This window comes from Plectrocnemia conspersa, unplaced genomic scaffold (assembly GCF_051122295.1).
Source record: "Plectrocnemia conspersa isolate PC_06_02 unplaced genomic scaffold, ASM5112229v1 ptg000011l, whole genome shotgun sequence".
Lineage (NCBI taxonomy): Eukaryota > Metazoa > Arthropoda > Insecta > Trichoptera > Polycentropodidae > Plectrocnemia > Plectrocnemia conspersa.
In genome coordinates, this window is record NW_028277175.1 from 21,518,680 (window position 1) to 21,543,236 (window position 24,557).

Sequence of the window (24,557 nt, forward strand, 5' to 3'; positions counted from 1 at the left end):
TTGTTCGGGAACATGCAATTGAGTCCTGAATGGCACATTATATGTTTATTCACAGAATCCCACTTCAACCAAGTAATCAGCCTTTTCTTTTCAAAACTATTCCAATTCATAATTCGCATTCCTTTAAACATGACCATAAATAAATCACAAGTACAGTTGCTCAATTTTATAGTAATTGACTTAAGAGATGAATGCTTCTCTGTTGAGAAAAAATATATATAAAATCAACTCTTTATTTTATTTATATTTATATTAAAAAACTTACTGCTAACTTGAACATAGAGATTTATATTAACACAATTTATTTATAAGTTAAAAAATTTAATCTATTTTCGTAAATTGCTGTTTAAAAATAGATAATTGTATATTTATTATTAAAAATATGATTGTTGAATATTTTTTTTATAAACAAGTAATCTCATCTCAGTAATTTTATGGTAAATATAACTACTATCTTGAATTCTAACAACCGCCTCGAGTATTTTAAAGTACAGACCTAAATTGAATTAAGATTGCATTATTATAATATCAAAAAGAACTTAAAATGGTTTATGCTAAAACTATAATTTGATTACAGGCTTAGTTAAAAGCAATTAGACCTTTCATGGTTTAATCAACAATAAACTCTATTACGGAATTTAATATTTGTACAACTAGCTTAATACTAATTAGTTAACATATATTTATTTAAAAAAATTGAATATGAATCTGGATGTATATTTATTCTCAATACAAATTTTAACCAATTTAAAAACATGGATAACTTCTTATCTACCAATTATATATAAATTTGTATTATAATTTTATTGATACCACCAATTCCACGATTTACTTATACATAGCATATTTATTTTTATTCCTGCGTCTATTATTTTATTTTAAAAGGAATGGTTAAAAAACTAATCGCTCTTACAAACATTATATTTATCTACTTCCGAAGAACTGTCTTCCGATCCATGTAAATTTAATAATGACTCGAATTGAGTAGTTTTATTTGCGTCCAAATTTAATCCTAAGCGACTCTGAGTGCGGACTTTTGAGTATAGAAAATTTTCTCATTATATAAATAAAATAAGGTAGTGCAATATATACGATAATGTTTTATTATTTCATATATAACATACACCTTACAATGTGAAAGTAAATATTTAAAATTAAAATCATTCTGTCATTTCAACATCATCTATAGTTAGATCATCGAGCATCTCCTCCAGCGTTATCTTCGGCCTTGAAGGATCAAAATCAGGATCGTCGCAATCGATGGCGGTAGTGGCCTTGTAAATGTTGATATTCCTCCTCAAAACTGGATCTTCTTCCAGATCGTCCAAGAAGTCATTAAAATCACTAAAAATATAATCAAGTTTATTATAATACACATTCTTAATTTTGAACGTGTTTCAAGATATAATTTCCATACTCATTGGCATTATCAAGAATCACATCGTCCGCCATGTGCTTCAGCTTCCAATTACGTGCCCGTTTTCTCATATTTTTATCGCCGTAATACTTCTTGACGAGAACCACATCCGGAACTGTTCCAGCGTCCAACTTCTCAAAGTGATCATTATTTACGTTTGCATCTTGGATGTTATACCTATAATTAATGATTGATTACTATCTGAAGTTTAATTTTATGTACTCGATATACTTATAAATAATCATTTACCCCATTACTGAATCACCAGGTTTCAATACGTGACCTAAATGAGTCCTCGTATGTATTGTTCTATCCGTCGTTCCTAAATCTGCAGCTTTTACGACCCAAGCGTCTGCCATCAAGTGCTTGTTGGATATCATACCTTGTCCGGGGAATTTCTTACGGTCTTTTTCTTTTATTATCTCCAAATCCATTACAATATATTCTACCAGTTGTTTGGGATTGCATATTGCCACGAATGGAGTTCGCCAATAAACCGTAGCGGAGACTTCGGCGACTATAAATAAAAATACGATTTCATAGTTAAGAAATATTTCTATGTAAGTAACAATTAAACTCACTTTGGCCAGAGGAAGGATCGATCAAGTGTATAGAATTTGTCACTCTACTGATCAAACATATCGGCGAGATGCTTCCGAGATGCTGTGTCATTTTTTTACTGAGACAAATAACACTATCCTTCGACAGTGGAACAATATCTACGCAATAAGTGAATTTGTAATTGTAAATATTGCTGAAAATATCGTGTGAGAGTAATTTCTTGGAATGTTGATATTTGATCGGTAAGACTGACGATATGAAGTCGATCATCTTTCTTGCGTGACTTTCAGTGGCATAAAAAAAGTCAAGTCCCTCTGAAAAAAACATGGAATATATTTAAAATAAATAGTCAATCTTTCTTGATACAAATCTGGCAAATCATTCGACTAGTTACTACAACTACATTTAATATATTAGGCCATCCCATAGGTTGTCTTTTTTGTGTTATGTTACTGATAAAAAGCACTTATTCATCATTAATTACATAGTGAGTTTTTACAAGTCTAGATCTGCAGAAATGCAAATTAAATTCAAACAAAACATACCACTGCAAGGTTTGATACCCAAAGTGTTCTCGTGCGCTTTATGTTTCAGAATCAATTGTTCTAAATAATAGAACGTCTTCTTATTTTCAGACTTTTGTCTGACTTGTACAGAGGCACGCCAAAAATCTTGAGCTTCCGACCTGTGACATGCGTCACACATGAGACCCTCGACTGTATATTCAACGACAAAAGTCTGTTGTAAATAAGTGTTTCCCATTACTTCACACTGAATAGTCAATTTAACCTTAAATATTAAAATCATTTAGTATATTGAAACACAATCATATATATTTATATATACTTTTATTCTTTTCGAATGGGGTTCGGTCCAGATGAATCCTGCATCAATCAATTTCACTTTCTGAAGTCCTTTCAACTTCTTTAAACACAACGCTAACAGCTCGCGCGATTCCAGCGTGCACGCCACCCATTCTGTAGGTGGTTGTAGATATCTGAATACGAATAAAATGTAATGAATGATAAATATTTTTCTAATGCATTCTTGATAGTTTACCTTTCGCATCCTCTGCAAAAGTGCAGCGTGATTTGTTTCGGAATTCCTTCCGATATATCCACTCTGCCTCTGAGACATGCCACACACATATTGGAAGGGTTCGGCTCGATGGCAACTCCACATTCGCAACATAATCTGAAATGTCATGAACAGATTGTTGAATATGAAATTTAAAGAAAATGAGGAATAGCAATAAAACTTTAATGATTAATGGCTTGGAAAAGTATTCTTACATGGATGCCACATCGGGCGCTATGTTATTAAAATCTATTTGTACGTGATCCATGATGGAAGACGCAACACACGTCGCTCACGAAAACATAACCTAAGACGGACGTCACGTTGTCTTTTATGTGGTCGTAAATATTTAAATGCTGGGCAATGTTTTAATTTTACAATAAATCTTATTTTTAATTTAAATTTTATAACTAAAAAATAAAACTAGTAGACTTATTTCTTTTTAAAATGTATTAGCTTTAAGAAAGTAATTTTAAATTAGTATTTTTTGTAATTTACATGTACATGAATTAAAATACTTTTATTAGTTATTTATTTATTACAAATCCGACCATTATAACTTACTATAATGCGTCATAATGACATATATTTATGTGTGCTATACATCAGCTCAAACATGCACAATAGGGTAGTGAGACCAGAGTACATCCCGTTACTACCCCGGCTGGGTTGGTTTGAGGATCATAAATGTCGGTGACCATGAGTCTTAATCTGCATTTGTCAATTATCAATAAAACTTCACACATGATATTTAATTAATTAATTCATATATAAAATCATGGTCAGACATTTAGGTAATCAGTAATATTTTTATAGATTCCCTTGAAAAAATGTTGACATTTATTTAAATTTAATAACTAACATATGATGTTTATAGTAATGTTAAAAATATACTACGCTAATTTGGGTTAGTTTCGGTAATAATTATTTAGCATTTTCCGAATGATGCTAGTGTCTCAACCAGTAATTATTACAATATAGTTACAATCGTTAATAATGTGAATATAAACATCATATTTTAAATCTTGTCGGAGTGAATTCTTGCTAACTATAACTATTTGGTATAAGCACAAAAAGATGAAAACATTTATTTAAAAATTGAGTTTTAATCTACACAGTTAAGTTAGTGGCTCTACATTCAAAGCTTGCAAAGCAAAATTGGATATAGAAAACAATTATGTTAATAGCATTTTTAAAGATATCTAACAACATATGAACATTTATAAGCAGGGCAAGTTTTGGTGAATGCAGGGCCCTACGATAATCACGCACTGTCAGATGAAAACACAGGATCGAACACACGCGTCTTAATGGGCCATAGTTTTTTTGTGTATTTTCTTGATTTATTGTGACAAAGATATACGTTATTTTTCATAAAAACGATTCATTTAAGTTGTACCAGTCCTTGTTTATTTTACACAAAGGATTCCAAGGGTCATGATGAAATGACGATGTAGTTTTGATGGAACGCGAGGACGGTTCTGTCAAGGTATACGATTTTACAAAAATACACAAATTCTGAGACGATGAAACCTATCCTGGAATTTGTACAATTTTGATTTCATAGTGTTTTTTTTTTAATTAATTAAATTTTTAACTTAGCAATATTATGTTCAGAAAATAAAAAAAAAGCTTCATGCATTCAATAATTACCGAATAGTGCGTATTTTAGATTAATTTAATATAATACTAAATCATGAAAAAAATTATAAGTTTTTAAAAATTTAATACCAGAAAACAAGCAGTGACCTTTTATATACTCTACCTCATAGTAGTGCCTCAAAAATATTAGAACTATCTAAATATGTAAGTAAATTATCAGTGTCCGTATTAAGTTAAAATAATGCACAACTATTAACATTGCATTACATTTCAAACGATATTAACTATAAACGCTATAACTATGAAGTTGTACTGTACTTGTTAAAACATGTATGTTTCTGCTTATTTTTAATTAAGGACTAAGTGATTTTATTGCGCAATCCATATTTATTCAAAAATAGGCCACATGCTTGCAAAAATATATGCCATAGACAAAATCACTCGTTACTTCGAAGTAACGATTTTCCGAGCTCGACTTTACGCAACACTACGGACGAACGTCGCCGGCCCGGTCTGCCGCTGTTACATAAATTCTCCAATCATGTTAGGAGTCTTGGGAAGGGCCGGATTGAGCGCGAGGGCGGCGCCCCAGGGCGCTAGAAGCGTAGCGGCTAAGGCTGCGGCGGTGGCTTCCGGTAGGGTCGTCGCCGTCATCGGCGCCGTCGTCGACGTGCAGTTCGAAGATAACCTTCCACCCATTCTCAATGCTCTGGAAGTGCAGGGCCGCAAGCCCCGCCTGGTGCTGGAGGTGGCCCAGCATCTCGGAGAGAACACCGTCCGCACCATCGCCATGGACGGTACCGAGGGTCTGGTCAGAGGCCAGGCGGTAGCCGATTCCGGCTACCCCATCCGCATCCCCGTAGGCGCCGAGACCCTCGGCCGCATCATTAACGTAATCGGAGAGCCCATCGACGAGCGCGGCCCCATCCCCACCGACAAGGTGGCTGCCATCCACGCCGAGGCGCCCGAGTTCGTCGAGATGTCCGTGCAGCAAGAGATCCTCGTCACCGGCATCAAGGTGGTAGACCTCCTCGCCCCCTACGCCAAGGGAGGCAAGATCGGCCTGTTCGGAGGCGCCGGAGTGGGCAAGACTGTGCTCATCATGGAGCTGATTAACAACGTAGCCAAAGCTCACGGTGGTTACTCCGTGTTCGCCGGCGTGGGAGAGCGCACCCGCGAGGGTAACGATCTCTACCACGAGATGATCGAGTCCGGAGTCATCTCCCTCAAGGACAAGACCTCCAAGGTGGCGCTCGTGTACGGTCAAATGAACGAGCCCCCGGGCGCTAGGGCTCGCGTCGCCCTCACCGGTCTCACCGTGGCCGAGTACTTCCGCGATCAAGAAGGACAGGACGTGCTGCTCTTCATCGACAACATTTTCAGGTTCACCCAAGCCGGCTCCGAAGTGTCCGCTCTGCTCGGTCGCATCCCGTCCGCCGTAGGATACCAACCCACTCTGGCCACCGACATGGGAACCATGCAGGAGCGCATCACCACCACTAAGAAGGGCTCCATCACCTCCGTGCAGGCCATCTACGTGCCCGCTGACGATCTGACCGATCCCGCTCCGGCCACCACCTTCGCTCATTTGGACGCCACCACTGTGCTGTCCCGCGCCATCGCCGAGTTGGGCATCTACCCCGCCGTAGATCCCCTCGATTCCACCTCCCGTATCATGGACCCAAATATCATCGGAGCCGAGCACTACAACATCGCTCGAGGCGTCCAGAAGATCCTCCAGGACTACAAGTCTCTGCAGGACATCATCGCCATCTTGGGTATGGACGAGCTGTCCGAGGAGGACAAGCTGACCGTCGCTCGCGCCCGTAAGATTCAAAGGTTCCTGTCTCAACCTTTCCAGGTAGCTGAAGTTTTCACCGGCCACGCCGGCAAACTCGTACCGCTCGAAGAAACGATCAAAGGATTCTCCAAGATTTTGGCCGGCGACTACGATCACTTGCCGGAGGTCGCCTTCTACATGGTGGGACCCATCGAAGAAGTTGTAGCTAAAGCGGAAACTTTGGCAAAGAACGCGTAAGTTAGCCTATTCGGAGGCTAAATTCCTTTGGATGTTATCACATTGTACATCCAAGCGTGGTGTAGAATCGAGAGTTTAGCAATATTATTTACTATGCTGTTAAGAAGATCCGTTTATAAATAAACATGTAAATACAAACTAACGTATTTTATTTTACCACCTATTCATTTTCCTTCAAATGTTATATAATAGAACTTCGATTATCTTGATTCTATCAGGTTGTCTAATAAGTTCATGCGGTTCTAGCAATTTCAGAATATAAGCTAATCTATTACATAAAAACCTTTATTTTCTTTTTAAATATATTATTAGAATAAGTCGATGGAGGTGAATTTGGTAGATGTGGGCTTTTTTGTTTAATGGTGTTAAATTGTTAAAATCCGAGTGTAAAATTTTAGTGCACAAACATTGCGTTTAAATTTAATTAATAATTAAATTTTAATTTAATGTTTTTGTTGTATTTTGTATAGGTTTTTAATATTTTTCGACTTTTAAAATAAAAATATATGTATTTTTTATTCATGTTTTATAATATGTATATATATTATAAAACATGAATAAATTATAGCTATTATAATTTGAAAAAAGTTCGAGATTTTGGAAAGTAATTCGGGAAAAAATCAGTCATGCAAAAGCGAACTCATTTAAACAAAAGTCGTTCGTCCAGCCGATTCCTCCTCAAGCAGTTTTATGAATAAAATAGCAATATCTTGAGAATACGGTGGATGTCAAAGCACCTCTCAACTTAGCTTCTCAATGTTCATTATTATGAAATTGTACTGGTATTGAATCATATCATATCAACGATTTTATTGGCAATAGACCACAAATGTTAATGTGTAGGTCCTTTCAAGAATTTCCCAGTATATTAACCCTTTCACACTCTACCGAACACACTGCACTGTCTTGCAAGGATGAACATCTCAATTTGCTTGCTAATCTTTACTTACCCATTCTTTTTGTTGTTTCATGTTTACATGAAGGTGCTGATTTTCATTCTCTGATAATTAATTCTGAGTGAGCGCCAGATGTTATGGAGCAAGCAAAGACATTCATTATACGACCTGCTGGCGTCTGTTGCTTACACTGAGCTTATGAGTCAAACTTCTGGACTTTTTGTACTGAATTATTATGCACTGCATTAAAGGTATGAGTAAATTTGACCTTCTTTAAAGCGATTAAAACAGTTATTTTTGCAACAAAATCATGTCCTTGGAAAACACCGGTAGTAGGAGCGGTTTGTGGATATGTCAGCAAAGGACTTTTTTTATCGCCCTGCAATACTATTATAAAACAAAGGTAAAATAAATTTCAACATGTAATGAATGTGATAATGCTAATCTCAGTTTATGATTTGCGATGTGAGTAGTCTTGAACGATTCTATACATTTCGAAGCTTTTCAATTATTGAATGTTGCTATTGAGTGGTTAATGAGATATGAAGAATGTGACTTGCCACAACTCATATGCATGTGTAATCTTCGTAAAGCAAAAATCAATAATTGAATTTCTAACAAAACTTTACTTTTAAAAACCCGGTTATCCGGACCATCTTAATCTCTATTTAGTCTAGATAATCAAGGTTTTACTGTAGTTATATTATATAAAGAAAACAAAAATCCGTAAAATTATTTATTGATTGTAATAGAAGCACCAGTTATAATAGATATTTTTAATTAAAATTTATAGAGGTCGAGCATGAGATAAATTAGTAATATAGTATTTATTGCATCTTACAAAGATAAATATAAAATAGGTCAAACGTTATATAATATCATGCGAAAATTAGATATCTTATTAAACATTATTGTCATACGTTACCAAATCCCTTCGTTTAATCGATATCCACATAATCTTCGTCCGATGTGAACAAATCTTGCGTATTGATCATAATCGTCGTTTTCTGCTTACCTAATTTCAACTTGGCGCTCTTCCTATCCAAAGAGCTAAATTTTGTCCTGAATGTGTTCTTAGAGTGTAGCGTTTTAAATCCGTTTCTAATACTATTGTTCAGATCGATTATTGCCAACTTCCTCGGAGGCGATAGATTGATCGGTCTCGCCGACGGTTGACAAGACTTATCGGTATCATCTACAATTGAAATGTTCTTTTGGACTGTTGTACCTATTCTTTTCGATATTGCTCTCGGAAACATCGAAGGTTGTTCGTTTGACTTATCGTTGTCTTTATCGTCTTGACTGAACTGGGGTCTTATTATGGACAGGTTTAAGAGGCGGGTCTCCAAACATTGAGTTTGCTTAGCGCTGATAGGCTTCGGTCGAACGTGCTTAGCTCGACCGGTTTTAGTCTTTCTTTTCGACTTCTTCGATTTAGTGTCACTCCCCTTCACTATTGTCGGTATTATATTGATCTGCTTATAATATTCGTATAGAGATTTTCCTAAATTTCTACCGATTCTCAAATCTAAACAATTTTAGTCAAGTTAAAATAATTAAATATAGATATATTGCTTTTTATTTAAAAAAGGATACAAGCATCTTCCGTATAGTGGATGTAGTGAGGTAAATTCGGTAAATGATAACCGCCCATTGATACTTGTAGTGTAAAAGCGTTTGTATTCTTTCCTAATGACGTACAGAAGAAACGTCTAGCGGTTCCTAGTTTTAAAGGATCTGCATTATATAAAGAATTATCTGCGCAATATCCTTCTGCTTTGGAAGCGAATACCTTAGGAAAAACCACGTGACGTTCATATCTAAAATAATATCAAATTATAATAGTTTGTGTACCATTAACATTTTTAATTATTAACATTATTATATATTACCTGTATACATCATCATATGTATTTCCATACATGAAGCAACCCGTGAGACTGGTATGCGCGTGTATATCGATTACAAAATCCAGCTGATACTTTTCCTGAAGATTATAATAAGATATAATTGTATTAAATTACTCTATCAAAGTACTATGTCCCAAATATACTTTTTTAGCCTCGATATCGTAAATCTCGTCTAAAGCTGATTTGATCGTCGGATGAGCCCAACGAGATATGTTCTGCCATGATCTATTTAAGTCCATTCCTAAGAGATTCGTTCGTTGATTTCCCAGATGTACACCGTCCGGATTGACCATCGGTATGATCTTCAATGTTACGTGTTTACGTAGCTGTTGAGCCATAGAATGCGAACTTGACATAAAATCCATCAATCCTATAACATTATAAATCAAATCAATAGCAAATACTCCCACTGTCTTACTAATAAACCACAAATATATTTTTACTAGAAAGATTAGATAATTCGATTTATATGTAAAATTACTAGATGATTATAGCGCAAGTATTCACAACTAAAATAGTAGTGGTTGATTGTGTTGTTGGGTATTGCAAATTTTCTGTTGCGACATGATAGGTTTTAGCCCAATGCGTTACAACGGGGTAAGCACAATCACTGATTACTAATAAGTAAGTAGTAAGACATAATACTGAAATCAGTGACATGTATTATAATAATTATAAACTATTATTATAGCTTTACAAATAATATTTCATAATGCACGACCTGGTTCGATTTTATTTTTTAATTATTTATCTATGAGATTAGGAAAATATAGAAACACCTGTTATGATCGATTTAAATTATATAATAATTACTAATGTCAATCTAACAGTCATTATGACTGCTAGATTGACATTAGTAATAATTGAAAAAACCTATGGTTCATTTGGTATTCGAGCCCAGGTCCATCAGACTTTACCACTGATCATCATCATTTTTATCAACAAATATTTAATAACCTTGGATTTTTTATAGATAATGTTTTTATTATTATTATGTATCTCATGATTTTTTGTATTTCAAAAGCAAAATAATAAATGTGGCAATAAGAACTGCTTATATATTTTTTAAATTTACATTTTTGGTAACGCTACACCTAGTTATTTATATCATCTAATTTCATCACTAATGCACATAATTTTACATAAAAATCAGATGATTGATTCTGTAGCTAAATAGCTTTAATTAAATATAATCCTAGAAAGAGTGAAATTTGTAATTTTACATATAACTTATAATAACTTATCTTTGTAGCAAAAATAGTGTGAAAGTGTAGTTGTGTTACTATAGTATACCTTGACAAACATAAGACGTTGGAACTTCTCCACCGTGAACTCTAGATATTATGAACACTACATGTCTCTTTTCATGTTTTTTCTTCTCGTCGACTTCCGCGTTTTCGTCGCCTATAGTTATGAGATCAATCTTGCGCTTTTGCTGAAAGCATTAAATAAGCAATATGTTATACATACAACTTTTATATATATTATATTAAATATTTACAATGCTCTTTCCGATAGACTGTCTATTGATTGTATCTTTCAAATGTTTAGCTTTACGCATCCAAACGTCTAAATAGGCTTGCAACTTTGAATAGCTGTACGGTACGGCCATTGCAAAGTGATAAACATCTTCTTCACGGTCGAATGCGAATGCAAAGCTCAATATGTATCGGAATCTATGATATATTGATCGGTGATAGAATACGTTGCGGCGTACTAATCTTTGCCTGAAAATGTTTTAGTAAATAATAATATATCTTGGTATGTAAAAAACAATAAACATTTTACCATTTGGGTTTTGAAGAGGATTTAACTATTGGAGTCATTTCAGAAGCGTATAGATTGCGACTCTTTCCGAAATTGACGATGTTGAATATGACACGCTGAAAGTGATTAAGTTTATAATTATGATTGTTTATTAAAACGGTATAAGTTTTTGAATTATATAAATACTTGATCTTGTTTCACATTATCCACTATGAAATTGAACCACATCCTCAATTTAGGACAGCATGTATCAGGCCTTATAAACAAATCATACTCAAACTCCGATATCAGATCTACTCGTCCCAAGTTTCCCGTTTCAAACGATGCATCAAAGCAAAGGTGACCCTTTTTTGCTTTTCCACTGTGACCCGGAGGACGCATAACCATTCGGTTGAGGTTTCCCAAGCCTCCCTCTCCATCGCTGTCCTCGCTATCTGTAATAATTATTAATATTTATTAAAAAGATTGAGATAAGATTTTACATTGCAAAAGTTGTCTTCATGAACACATTTTATTTAATGTAATATTACCGTCTAAGTTACGTTCATACATGCTAGTGTGTTGTAATGGATCTTTGGTATAATACATTTTGGTGTAATGTTATTAAAAATATTAATTCAATAGATAAGTATCTGAGAGGATCAATCTGATTAGGTTACACAGTTAACGGAGAAAGTTTAACGTGTGCAAAGTTAGTCGACGATACTCAATGGGAGTGTTTATATGAATGCCTCACCTTTGTGTGCTAAAACGCAAAGTACAGCGGATGTGTAACCATGATTTTCATGTGATGTATGGGAAAAGAATATTATATAATAAACTTTTTTATGAGCTTATATTTTTTTGGATGTTATACTTTATCTATCAAGTATTGATAAGACACTGGACAAGGACTCCCAAGGATATGGTATATTTTTGTGTCTAACAATGCATAAGAGATTGTCGCGCACAACATTAGTGTAAAAGCTATACAATAAGTGTACACATCTTTCAGGAATGCTGCCAGAGCTTTTAGTCTTCATTATAAAAGACTTGCCACTAGAAGTAAAAGGAATTAGATAGTATCAGATTATCAGACCAAGCTAGAGGTCAAAAACTACAAGTTCGAACTCGAAAAATACCTATGACTGGCCGGTCTAATAGAAGAGCGACACTAGTAACATTCCCAACATTGTCTCGCTAGCTTAAGCACGGGACTACTTAGCAGCCTCGTTTGAGTCATCGTAATAATAAAAACGATCAGAAACAGCCGATCAACAATGTTATAACTTATTTTTACACATCGGCCCATATTGCATATTGTGCAATAAATAGCGTCTCATTTAGGGTCACTCACAGTCAGTATAATATCGCATTAGTGATAGCCATACACATTTGTAAATGTTTTATTAGTGGTGGTTCGTAAGTTTAATGGAAGCTTTATAGTAATGAATTTTAGCACATATCGTTAATCATTTCCTGTACAGCTAACATAAAGTTACTATACTCGATTTAAAAATCACAGTCAGTGGAGAGCTATGTATTTGGTCAATATTCAAGTAAGAATAAGGTAGCTTCATTTAGGTTACATCTCAATAATTTATCTTGTGAATCAATACACATATATACAATCAACATGATTGTCATCAGTTATTTTTATATTTTGAGTAATTTGATAAAAATTAAAATAATTTGAATAATTTATGTATCAATCAGGTATCAAAATATATTTATTGTTATTCTTAATTTATTAAAAAGCTTTATCCATATAATTTTGAAAATGTACATTTGAGTACAATATTTTAATATCAGAGCCATACATAAAATTAAATACATTATATTATATAAATCACAAAATAAAGGCAGAAAAAAACAATATTATTTTAACCAATACAATATGTATGTTCTAAAGAATTACTACTATATTTTTAGAATTCCTTATCAGTACAGATAATATTTCTGTTTTATAATGGGTAATTAATCTATAGTCAATATCAGTTTTATACGAATTAAAACAAGGGTATATTTAATCACGTTTATTGCATTTTATATTTTTCAAGACTTGTTACTTTTCTGTTATTGGGGGTCAAATTTATTCAAAAAATATTTATTTATTTGTTTATAATTTTATTTATTTATATACATCGCTATTTTGAGCAACGTTCGCTCGCTGCCGCTCGAGCGGCAGCGAGTTAGCGTTGGTCGCCTGGCGTTAGCCCCGAAGGGGGGATCAATTACTTCTAAGGGGGGCGCCATTTACTCCGAATGGGGGCGGCATTTAACTATATTTAGCACTGTGTTGAAAGTTTGTACGAACTGGCAAAAAGTCACCTCGGAAATTTTTATTCGTTTTTCTTAAATTACAATTTTTTAGCTCCTGCTAAACGAGCAACAAATCCCAAGTGACATATTTTTAGAGTCCAGGGCGTTGAATGTTCTTGGACCGGCTCTGAGTGAAAGTCTCGAAATTGGTGATATCTGTATAATTAATTATACTTAATTATGTGTAATATTATTTATAATCAATAGATGAAACTTAGAGCCCGGAGCTGGTTTTTATAATAGCGCGTTTTTATAAATAAAAATGAGAGTCTAATCATCACTACTTTAAAATATATTAGTCTAGAAATAACAAATGTATTTCCACGATAGCGTCATGGTCACCCTACACCGATAAAACACATTTCACTTCACCTGAAACTATTTTCTGTATGTTCAATTTTATTGAAATAAATACATTTACTAGTGTAATCTGAAATGGAATGTAATAATACAGTCATATGTATTTATTTCAGCTGAAATTTGCCGAATAAGTTTTTGTACATATATATATATTTCTAAATATAACGTATTCTACTTTTAGAAGTGGCGCTGAAAAGATCACGCATTTCGATAACCTTTCGAGTATTCTGGTGGAATTACTTTTAGATGAGTTAGATAAAATTTCCATCAAAAATCGTGCTGCTTAATGGTTAAAATTTAGAGTTTAATTAAACAAGGTTAATTTAGCGAGCGATTCATTAACTCTAATTTTGATGTAATTAGCATAGGATATATGAAATACAACTTCGACATAATCGTTACTATTTTTGTGTCGTAAAATTAGATCTAGGTTTTTAAAAATCATTTTAATATTATTAATTTTTCACAAAAACATATTGTAGTTGTTTAATAATAAAAACGCAAAGTAACGGATATTACATATGTTTATTCAGCTTCATATCTAAGAGATGTAATACTATAATATTAACAAAATTACCTAAAAAAATGATCAATTTATTTACTTTGATATGGATTTAAATTAAAACATAATGTATCCAACATTGAATTAAACATACGATGAAATATTTTGTTACATGATAGTTGAATACATAACAGTTGAACACGTGACAACTGAACACACGAGAGTTGAACACAGAGACAACTGCACACATAGACTATTGAACACAAACCACAGAAAAGTTTGGAATGGTATGAATAAAATAAATTATAAAGCATTCATTGTCATCAATTAACTATCATGAGATCCTTTATAATTTATTTTATTCATACACTTTCGAACTTTTTGCTGTTTGTGTTTAATTGTCAGTGTGTTAATTTGTCACTGTGTGTAATTGACTCTGTGCTCTACTGTCGTATGTTAAGTTGTCATGTGTTCAGTTGTTTGGTTAATAAAATAATTAGTAACTCGGGTCTAAGGTATCCAGCCCTTGTTCAGTAGTTGCATAAGGCTCAGAAGTTTCGGCTATGACTATTACTTAGGGGTTCAAAAAATAACATCATTTGGCCGTGGGTGGATTGAGCCTCGGACAATTTTGTAAGAATTGATCCACTAACACGAATGTGTCAGTTAGATTTTCACGTCGAATTGAAAATATTTAAGAATTAGAGAGTTTTTTTATCACAATAAAATGTAAGGTCCATTTTATTTTATATTATCTATCAGTTCGTGTTCACATTGTCAAATGTGTTATATGTATTCAATAACCTAGTGTTGTTCTAAGCACACGATGCACCCTATAGTTCTAGTAAATTTCATGTTCGAATGACGTGATGCAATTACTGTCTGGAAAACCGATTTTCTTCGTGCAAAACCCTGTGCATGTTCGAGTGTTACTGGAGCTCTCCAACCAAACCACACCCATCAAACACGCGAGTGATTTTTATAAACAAACTGAAATTAGGTCTGATAAATAGTGATTCAATCTATAATTAAACAACACATATTACTCATAAAACATCTTTACGAAGCATTGAATGCTAAGTCTATGACTTCAATCATTATTTGAAAAATAAGCGTCCTATCGTCGTAATGTAGAACACACATCTCCTATAAACCTAATTGTCCTTTCAGTATGCTTCTAAACCACGCTGTAAAGTAGACGCAGCTTTGTCTTTTAGTTTCGTTATCAGTTTTTAACTTATTCGTGACGAGTTGAGTGTAAAGGCATGGCCTGGCACGCCCTGGAAATGGAATATCCATCACAACGACTTATCACGACCTACCTGACAGCTGGCAAATGAAGTTGGACAGTTACGAATAGTTAGTCGGTTTCGAAGTATCATTTAAAACTTGCGTACAAATTGTATGCTTTAAATAGAGTGAGTAATTTATTTTGCATAATTAAATCTAAAAATATTATATCTTGAACATTCCTCTCTACTATTCAATGAATATGCATTATGAATATTTTAAAGCACTTACTTTAGAACCAGCCATAAACATATTTTTCCTTAGCAACGCCCGTTTGTTATGTAAACAACGTCAAAAAATGTCATTCGTATTGATTAAAGAATCAAACACAATATTTATACATTAAATACAATCAAAATAATAACTTATCTTTGAAATCTAAAACTTATGTATGTATATATTACAAAAAAAAACACTTAATAAGTATTTCAAACGTATTAAACTTACCGGACATATTTGAAGCTGCAAAATTTTATTTTTCATTACATGGGTATAGTTTATAATGAAAAATAATCCTTGAAATATGTAATAAACATTGATTATAGACAATTTTCATAAAAATGTGCCTTTCGTATGTAATGCGACAAAAGATGCGCACACAAATGTGAATACGTGTGCGTTTGTATCATATCCGTAGTCAGTATCATAGTAACATGTAAATAACAATTAACCTAATAAATTATAGTATCAAATGAAATAGCCATTACCAAGCACAACAATCGGACTCGGAAAAATGAAAAATTTAAGGTTATTGCTTTGATTTTAGTAAACTTAAATATATTAATCAAAAATGTTTATCCGGAAATTATATCATTTGCCGTCAATTACTTTTTAACATTATAAATTTGTTTCGTGCCTGTCTCTACTTTCAAATCGCGCAGAAGCAAGCTAACGTAATAGTTCTTCACAAACCAGATACGGACCCTACGCATCCTTCAAATTATCGCCCCATTAAACATGTTAATCATAATAAAATATTACCAACTAAATCGACTCGAAAGATTTTTCAATGAGTTTGGTAAAATCAAGAAACTTAAAACTATTTTTTGAATTGTTGAATATTTTGAATAAAAATTAAACATGTTATGTGTTATCACTGACTATTAATTTCTGGCGTTCCCCAAGGTGTGATTTTAGGGCCTTTGCTTTTTACAATATGTATAGAGAAACGATATAACCATTATTCATGGGGTAGATATACATTAAAATTATAGGAAGATAATTTATTATGTGCGTTACGGAGTTGTTTTCTTGTAGAAGAAAAAAGTTTATTATCATTATCAATATTTATTATTTTTATTTATGTTTCATTATCAAGGTGTTTTATGGCCAACTTTTTTGATTAGACATAGAAATGACAAATGTCAACACTACAAGCCAAGCATGCTCTGTCGTTATACCCGTTCGTTTGTTTCTCTGAATACCCTTACATTCTGCATACATTAAAATAGATTCATCATAGATTTGTTGAGAGTTATTCAAGGGGTGTTCAATATTCTGAACAACGCTTGCTCGCTACCACTCGCTCGCACCTAACTTGTCCAACAGGCTTAGTGCGAGCGAGATATTTTATAATATATTTCTAAAATAAATAAATCATTACCCCTTTATATTTGTGAATGTTATAATATTTTAATTCAGATGATCGCCCTGTATTTTTATTCTGACCGTATGCTATTTTTATTCTGACCGTATGCTATTTTTATTCTAACCATTTGATATTTATTCTGACCATAAATAATATAATTATGACTAGACTGTTAACCAGGGCCGGCCCGAGGGGCAGGCAGTACAGGCGATCGCCTGGGGCGCTAGATCTTGTGGGGCGCCGTGATACCAAATAAAGGCGTAATATTCACTTAAAATTATCAAACAATATTGTTAAAGAATATAATTTGATATTATTTTTTGTATACACTACTGTGCACTCTTTAGATTATTTCACGCGTAAAAAATCGCGACGAAAATAAAACTACAAATTCTTAAATACCCACAATCGCAAAAAAGAATATGGTGTCAAATATAATATTAAATTACTTTAATTTGAATTATATTTTTGCGCTCATGTAATGAGTTATTAAAGTATTAATATTTAAGTTATATTTATATTATATTTTTTAAATGTTAATTATCTTTATTAAACTTAAATATCTACTTGAAACTAATATAAATATATTTTTAATATGTAAATATATAATGGTTAATAAACCACGCGTTAAGGTCAAAATGTCAGTTCAAATTTGAACGTTTGACAGATGCGAATTTAAACATGAACTAGGAGACTAAAACTAAACGAAAACATCAACTATGTAAATAATCAATTATTTTTTATCAAGTTACTTTATCATATATTATACTATATCAACACTGAATTTATCAAATCAATAAATTAAAATGGAGTTTGAAAGTATGGAAAACATTACATTTTCTGACATAACCTTAAACGTCGATTTTGATATTGAAAAATCGCTTAAAATTGTTAAATCTCTCTCCTCGAGTTGGGACAATTCACTCGAAGCAGCACAAGCAAAAGAAAAACCGAAGAGAAAATGTCGCCCTTCTATCAAATCCCAATCATTAATCAAAGTCGCATCACAAGATCTTCACAACGATATAGCTGAGATTCAAACGGAGTTGAAACACTGGGGGCTGCCACCTGAAATAACGGACAAATACAAATCTAAAGGCATCACAAGAATGTTCAAATGGCAAGTGGAGTGTTTGGGAAACTCAAGAGTTTTGGTAGAACACGGAAATTTAATTTATTCCGCTCCAACATCAGCTGGTAAAACTTTGGTGGCTGAAATGCTTACGATAAAGACTGTTCTGGAACGACAGAAGAAGGTAATCATAATATTACCGTTTGTATCAGTCGTGAGAGAAAAGATGTTTTACTTTCAGAGCATATTTGATGATAGTGGGATCAGAGTGGAAGGATTTATGGGCTCACAAGCTCCACCCGGCGGAATTGAATCGGTACATATTGCTATTTGTACCATCGAAAAGGCGAATAATTTAGTAAATCATTTATTAGAAAACGGTGATATCGGAGAATTAGGAGCTGTAGTTGTTGACGAGTTGCATTTGATCGGAGATCCTCATAGAGGATACATCTTAGAGTTACTTCTAACTAAATTGTTGTATGTTAGTAAGAAACTTGATAATCAAATACAGATCATTGGAATGTCGGCTACGTTGCCTAATTTAGATTTGCTTTCAAATTGGCTTCAAGCAGATTTATATAAGACCGAGTTTAGACCCATACCTTTAGAAGAATGCTGCATGGTGACTGATACTATATATGATTCCAGATTGGAAAAGATCAGAGATTTAAAACCGTTGGTTGAGCTAAATAATGATAAGGACTACATAACACAATTATGCCTTGAAACTATTACAGATGGTCGGTCGGTTTTAATATTTTGTCCTACTAAAAACTGGTGTGAGAATCTCGCTCAACAAATTGCAACGTCATTTAGAAATTTAGGCTATTCAAAGTCAATCTTTGGAAACTATTTGAGGGAACAATTAGATGGTAATAGTATAAACGAAGTACTAGAACAACTAAAATCATCACCTGTCGGTCTCGATAACATTTTACAATTGACTATATCATTCGGAGTTGCTTATCATCATGCAGGATTAACGATGGATGAACGCGATATCATCGAAGGTGGATTTAAAAGCAATATCATCCGAGTATTGATAGCTACGTCTACTTTAAGTTCCGGTGTGAATCTGCCAGCTCGGAGAGTAATAATCAGATCTCCTATGTTCCATTCTAGACCGATAAATATAATGACTTATAAGCAGATGGTCGGAAGAGCTGGCCGAATGGGAATCGATTCTAAAGGTGAAAGTATACTGATTTGTAATATGAAAGAAAGAGCAATAGCGGCCGATTTATTAAAAGGTGCATTCAATCCGATCGTTAGTTGCTTAGAAGGCGATGATAAATTAATGAGAGCCGTTTTGGAGGCAGTCGCAAGTGAAATAGCTTCATCTAAAGATGATATTAAACTATTTATAAATTGCACGTTATTATTAAGTACTTCAATAAATGACGATAGATTGAAACAATTCACTGATGATACGATTAAGCGTTTAAGTGAATATGAACTTATTAGATTGCAAAAGAATGACGATCAATTTTTATATGTATCTACGCCCTTGGGTAAAGCTTGCTTAGCATCTTCTATGTCTCCTCAAGATGGACTCAATCTTTTTATCGAGCTTCAAAAGGCGAGAGAGTGCTTCGTTTTAGAAACCGATCTTCACATGATTTATCTTGTTACACCTTATAGCATTTGCAATCAATGGGGAGACTTGAATTGGTTGCAGTTTTTAAGTCTTTGGGAAGGATTGAGCATGGCTATGAAACGGGTCGGTAAATTAGTTGGAATTCAAGAGAGTATAATTTATAGTTGTATGAGGAATTCTGATAAAATGAATACACCGGCGATGATGAAGAAGTATCAAATATATAAAAGGTGAAGTAGAATTGATATTAAATATATTTATAATATAAGTTATTGATTTTAATATTATTTTAGATTTTATACAGCTTTGGCTTTACAAGATCTAGTGAATGAAATTTCGCTTAACGTTGTTGCCGATAAGTTCAACTGCTCTAGAGGGATGCTTCAGAGTTTACAACAATCTGCGGCTACTTTTGCAGGTTTGTTCAGTTTAATAAAAGCCCTATATTCTTAAAAAATCTGTGTTTATTAAACAGGAATGGTAACGGCTTTCACGCGGCAATTAAGTTGGAAGAGCTTTGAAATTTTGGTGTCACAGTTCCAGGACAGATTGCATTTTGGAATTCAGAGTGATTTGTTGGATCTAATGAAACTCCAGTCTTTGAATGGTTTACGTGCAAGAGCTATCTATAATTCAGGTATTGAATCGGTGGCTCATTTGGCAAATGCTAACGTTTCGATCATAGAGAACGCTTTAAGCTCTGCCGTTCCATTTCAGAGCGAAAAAATGAGAGAAGGCGAACATAAGTTTGATACCGACAAAAGAAACAATATGAAATGTGTTTGGATTACTGGGAAAAAAGGCGTAACCACGAAGACGGCAGCCGAATTATTGATAAGTGAAGCTAGAAAGTATTTGCAGTTGGAATTGGGGATACACGGCGTTAAATGGAAATCTCAGTCTTCAGAAACTCACATTGATAAAAATGTACCGCATTCAACTCCATGTATTGATAAATCTGGCACTGCATCAATCGTAGAATTATCTGATTCTGGAAACATAACTCACGACTCATTTTTGGAAACTTCTTTATTAGAGAGCAGTGATTTATTGCTTGCAACTGAAAATAAAATGGTGGTGTTGAACATCAATGAAAATACTGCTACATTAATCGAACCTACTCTCTGTGTTACCAATAAGAGTAACAGTGTTTTTGATAATGATCTTTCAAAAAGTCTGTTTGAGGATAGTCTTGAGATCGATAGTCAATTAGGGGGAGTGCTAGATAATAAAATATTGAGCAATCAGTCTGTAAAAAAGAATGGAGAATCTCAGAATGTAATGTCTTTAGAGACAATGTTTGCTGCGTCTTTTGATGTAATTCACGACAGTCCTACTGATTTTCAGACGGGCTGTAAACGTAAACATTCCATAGAGGTAGAATATTCAAACGTATCATCAGTCAATCGTACTCCTATTAAACTCAGAAGAACTGATTTAAAAATTGAAGATGAAGATTATCTGGCTTATGATTTAAACTCTATTTATAACATAAATACTAATGAAATTATTTATGATAAATTAAAGATATTTAAATGCTGTCAAGATCAAAAATCGTTTAAAAAATCTACATCTTATATCATGAAAATGGATACTTTATCAATGTATTTAGATTTAGATAAAATTGAAAGACAGCAATGTATGATTGGAAGTAAATTAATGCCATTGGGCGAAAATAATGAAATTTTTGAGTCAAAGAATTGCTCAGATGGTGAAATGTATGTGAAAGGCATAGCTCTTTGCTCGGTTACAAATGAAGTTTTTTATATAGATTTTCAATCGGATCAAATAGGAAGAGTATTATCTTTTGTCGATGCGTTGTTGAAAGATACAAATAAAAAAATTGTCATGTACGATTGTAAAAAAGCTTATTTAATTCTGAAGAGGTGTTGCAAAATTACAATGAATTGCCAATGGGAAGATCCTTTGATCGCTGATTGGCTTTTGGATTCAGAGTGCTTGATTAAGCCGTTGTTTAAAATGGTAATTATTTTATATTTTTTACTTGATATCATTATATAATGATGCATAAACTTTTTTTAGGCAAATGTGTATTGTTTATATAACATGGACTCAATTAAAAATATTAGCGATAGTAGCAGTTTTAGTTGCTTAATGGCATGGACAGTGAAAGAAGTCATGATGGCTGTGAAAAATATAATTTTTGAAAAACATCCTGATATGCTGCATACACTAGGTACATTTTAAAACAGAAAATATATTTAAAATTCTGTATAATTGAAAATTATTTTTACCAATAATTAGAAATTGAGATGAAATCGTTGCATATCCTTGGCCTGTGCGAATCTAACGGAATGCCAATAGATAAGGAATCTGCTGTCTTGATATTAAATCAGATTAAAACTGTTCAAAATAGTTTAGAAACGAGTGCTTTTAAATTAACAGGACGTCGATTTAAACTTTCGTCTTCATCTGAAGTAGCAAAGGTATGTTATATATTTATTATTTTTAACTTATAACGATAATAATCACTACTATAAGTTTATTATGTGTACTTATTTTATTTTGCTTTTGTTAACGCATAATAATAAAGATATTGTTAGAAACACTAGTTCCATGAATAACGCATGAAGTTGGTCTAGAGTGAAATTAAGGTTTTAATCTTCGCTAAATTTATATATCAATTCATAGACAAAAATAATTAAATAAATAAATTTTGTATTAATAGTAGAACTTAATATATATATAATAAAAAAACTGTCTGTTATTATAAAATACTACAATTTATAATTAGGATTATATTTAAATTAAGTTATGTATTATTATAAATAAATAATATAAATTAATACTTTTACTAAACACTATGCTTTGATTTATAGGTTATGGGAATTTATAAAGGTCGAAAAATAAGTACAAATAGAAAGACTCTGGAAAAGATTGATAATCCTCTATCTCATATTATTATATATTGGCGAAAATTGAACGCTATTTTGACTAAAAATATTTTTCCATTGATTTCAAAAGCTACTAATGAATCGAGTGATGAGAGGTAGGATATTCAACTCTTGGATATTTATGTAACCTTATAACACAAATTATTTTTAGGATATTCGGATCTTATTGGACACATACGTCGACTGGAAGAATGACCATGCAAGAACCTAATCTGCAGAGTATGCCGAGAACGTTTGAAGTGCCTCAGGAGCTCATCATGAGAATAGATAGCAATGCGACGCTCTCTAAAAATTCACGATTCTGTTGTCGTAGCATATTTTCTGCAAAAGCAGGATGTGTATTGATATCTGCTGATTATTGCCAGTTAGAATTGAGATTATTGACGCACTTGTCCAAAGATCAAACGTTACAGAGGATTGTAAAATCTGGTGAAGATATATTCAGAGCTATAGCTTCGGCTTGGAAGAATATAACCGAAGATGAGGTATGTATATTGCTTTATTTATGTGTTAAGATGATATATTTTAAATGTTAACCGTTTTAAGGTCGACGATGATTTGAGGCAAAATACTAAACAGCTATGTTACGGAATAATATACGGAATGGGTATCAAAAGCTTAGCTCATATATTGGATATGTGTGAAATAGAAGCTGAAATATTTTTAAAGACGTTTCATAATGCTTATCCTGGTATTAAGTCTTTTGTGAGCACAACGATTGAAGATTGCCGTAAATTGGGATATGTTGAAACTTTACATGGAAGAAGACGTTACTTGCCTTCTATAAACAGTAATAATTATTCAGAAAAATGTAAGTTTTTATCAACATGTTTAATAGGTAATGTTTAAGTTTTTGGTTGATTATAAAGTATATTTTTAGCTCATGCAGAACGACAGGCTGTTAATACAACTATTCAAGGTTCGGCAGCTGATATATTAAAATCTGCAATGATTTTAATCAACGAAAATATAGAAAAAGCTTATGAAGGAATGTCAGAACAAATTAAATTGGTATTGCTGTTACATGATGAGCTGATGTATGAAGTTCCTGTTAGCAATATTGAAGATTTTGCCATATTATTTAAAATTTGCATGGAAAATACGGTAAAACTCAGTATTCCACTGCCTGTTAAAGTCAAAATTGGGAGAACTTGGGGAGATATGAAAGAAATGGTTTTATAATGTGGTTAAATGTATTTTTTTTTGTGAATGTTGTATACAATAATTGATTTTTATTTGCATTACTTTTTATTATTTTGGTATGTGATATATGTACATTGTTAGCAACTAATATTTTATATCAAATGATTTTTTAATTAACTATATGGTTTTATTTAATTGTGTTTTGTTAATAATTGTTTTATGTTTTGATTGATAAAATGAACTATTTTTTTATATAAATAAATCATTAATAATATACTGTTGTTTATTTAGTTGGATTTCATTGATCAAGTGATTAGTATCCAGTACAAAATTTCTTAGCCTAGCTTATCAATTGCCATCTATACTATAAAACAGAAAATAAATGTGTCTGTCTGTTTGCCTGTTACAAGAACTCCTTTCAAATGGTGAACAGTAACGACATGACATTTGTACGCGTCATTCTGGCTGCAATTTCTGGGTCAATTGTGCTATTTTCACTTCAATTATAATGAAAAAAT

The 24,557-nt window shown here is 33.0% G+C and overlaps 4 protein-coding genes across 6 annotated transcripts; 2 read left to right on the plus strand and 2 right to left on the minus strand.

Annotated features, from left to right (window-relative positions):
• Nucleotides 1–1,080: 1,080 nt before the first annotated feature.
• Nucleotides 1,081–3,369, minus strand: Nmd3 (60S ribosomal export protein NMD3). The gene is made up of 8 exons (XM_088198218.1): nucleotides 3,271–3,369; nucleotides 3,038–3,172; nucleotides 2,825–2,975; nucleotides 2,524–2,767; nucleotides 1,999–2,292; nucleotides 1,667–1,934; nucleotides 1,418–1,594; nucleotides 1,081–1,344 (listed from the first exon to the last, which is right to left on the minus strand). The coding sequence occupies exons 1-8, from the start codon at nucleotides 3,321–3,323 to the stop codon at nucleotides 1,161–1,163; spliced, it is 1,506 nt and encodes a 501-aa protein (XP_088054344.1). The 5' UTR covers nucleotides 3,324–3,369; the 3' UTR covers nucleotides 1,081–1,160.
• A 1,755-nt stretch (nucleotides 3,370–5,124) lies between these two features.
• Nucleotides 5,125–6,833, plus strand: LOC148229928 (ATP synthase subunit beta, mitochondrial). Its single transcript, XM_088198219.1, has one exon. It carries the CDS (start codon nucleotides 5,199–5,201, stop codon nucleotides 6,693–6,695), a length of 1,497 nt encoding a protein of 498 aa, XP_088054345.1. The 5' UTR covers nucleotides 5,125–5,198; the 3' UTR covers nucleotides 6,696–6,833.
• Nucleotides 6,834–8,523: 1,690 nt separating this feature from the next.
• On the minus strand, nucleotides 8,524–16,292 carry LOC148229929 (cytosolic carboxypeptidase 6). The gene is made up of 9 exons (XM_088198217.1): nucleotides 16,169–16,292; nucleotides 11,455–11,702; nucleotides 11,290–11,384; nucleotides 11,003–11,228; nucleotides 10,795–10,936; nucleotides 9,645–9,871; nucleotides 9,484–9,578; nucleotides 9,188–9,411; nucleotides 8,524–9,119 (listed from the first exon to the last, which is right to left on the minus strand). The coding sequence occupies exons 1-9, from the start codon at nucleotides 16,173–16,175 to the stop codon at nucleotides 8,530–8,532; spliced, it is 1,854 nt and encodes a 617-aa protein (XP_088054343.1). The 5' UTR covers nucleotides 16,176–16,292; the 3' UTR covers nucleotides 8,524–8,529.
• A 1,660-nt stretch (nucleotides 16,293–17,952) lies between these two features.
• Nucleotides 17,953–24,311, plus strand: PolQ (DNA polymerase theta). 3 transcript variants are annotated; one of them, XM_088196867.1, is made up of 9 exons: nucleotides 17,953–20,211; nucleotides 20,275–20,399; nucleotides 20,457–21,964; nucleotides 22,025–22,178; nucleotides 22,247–22,428; nucleotides 22,822–22,991; nucleotides 23,048–23,381; nucleotides 23,443–23,707; nucleotides 23,777–24,311. In XM_088196867.1, exons 1-9 carry the CDS (start codon nucleotides 18,116–18,118, stop codon nucleotides 24,076–24,078), a joined length of 5,136 nt encoding a protein of 1,711 aa, XP_088052993.1. In that variant the 5' UTR covers nucleotides 17,953–18,115; the 3' UTR covers nucleotides 24,079–24,311. The 3 variants fall into 3 exon arrangements, with proteins under 3 accessions (XP_088052993.1, XP_088052995.1, XP_088052996.1); XM_088196869.1 differs by having other exon boundaries at nucleotides 20,112–20,211; nucleotides 20,286–20,399; XM_088196870.1 differs by lacking the exons at nucleotides 17,953–20,211; nucleotides 20,275–20,399 and having other exon boundaries at nucleotides 20,460–20,618; nucleotides 20,699–21,964.
• The last annotated feature ends 246 nt before the right edge of the window (nucleotides 24,312–24,557 follow it).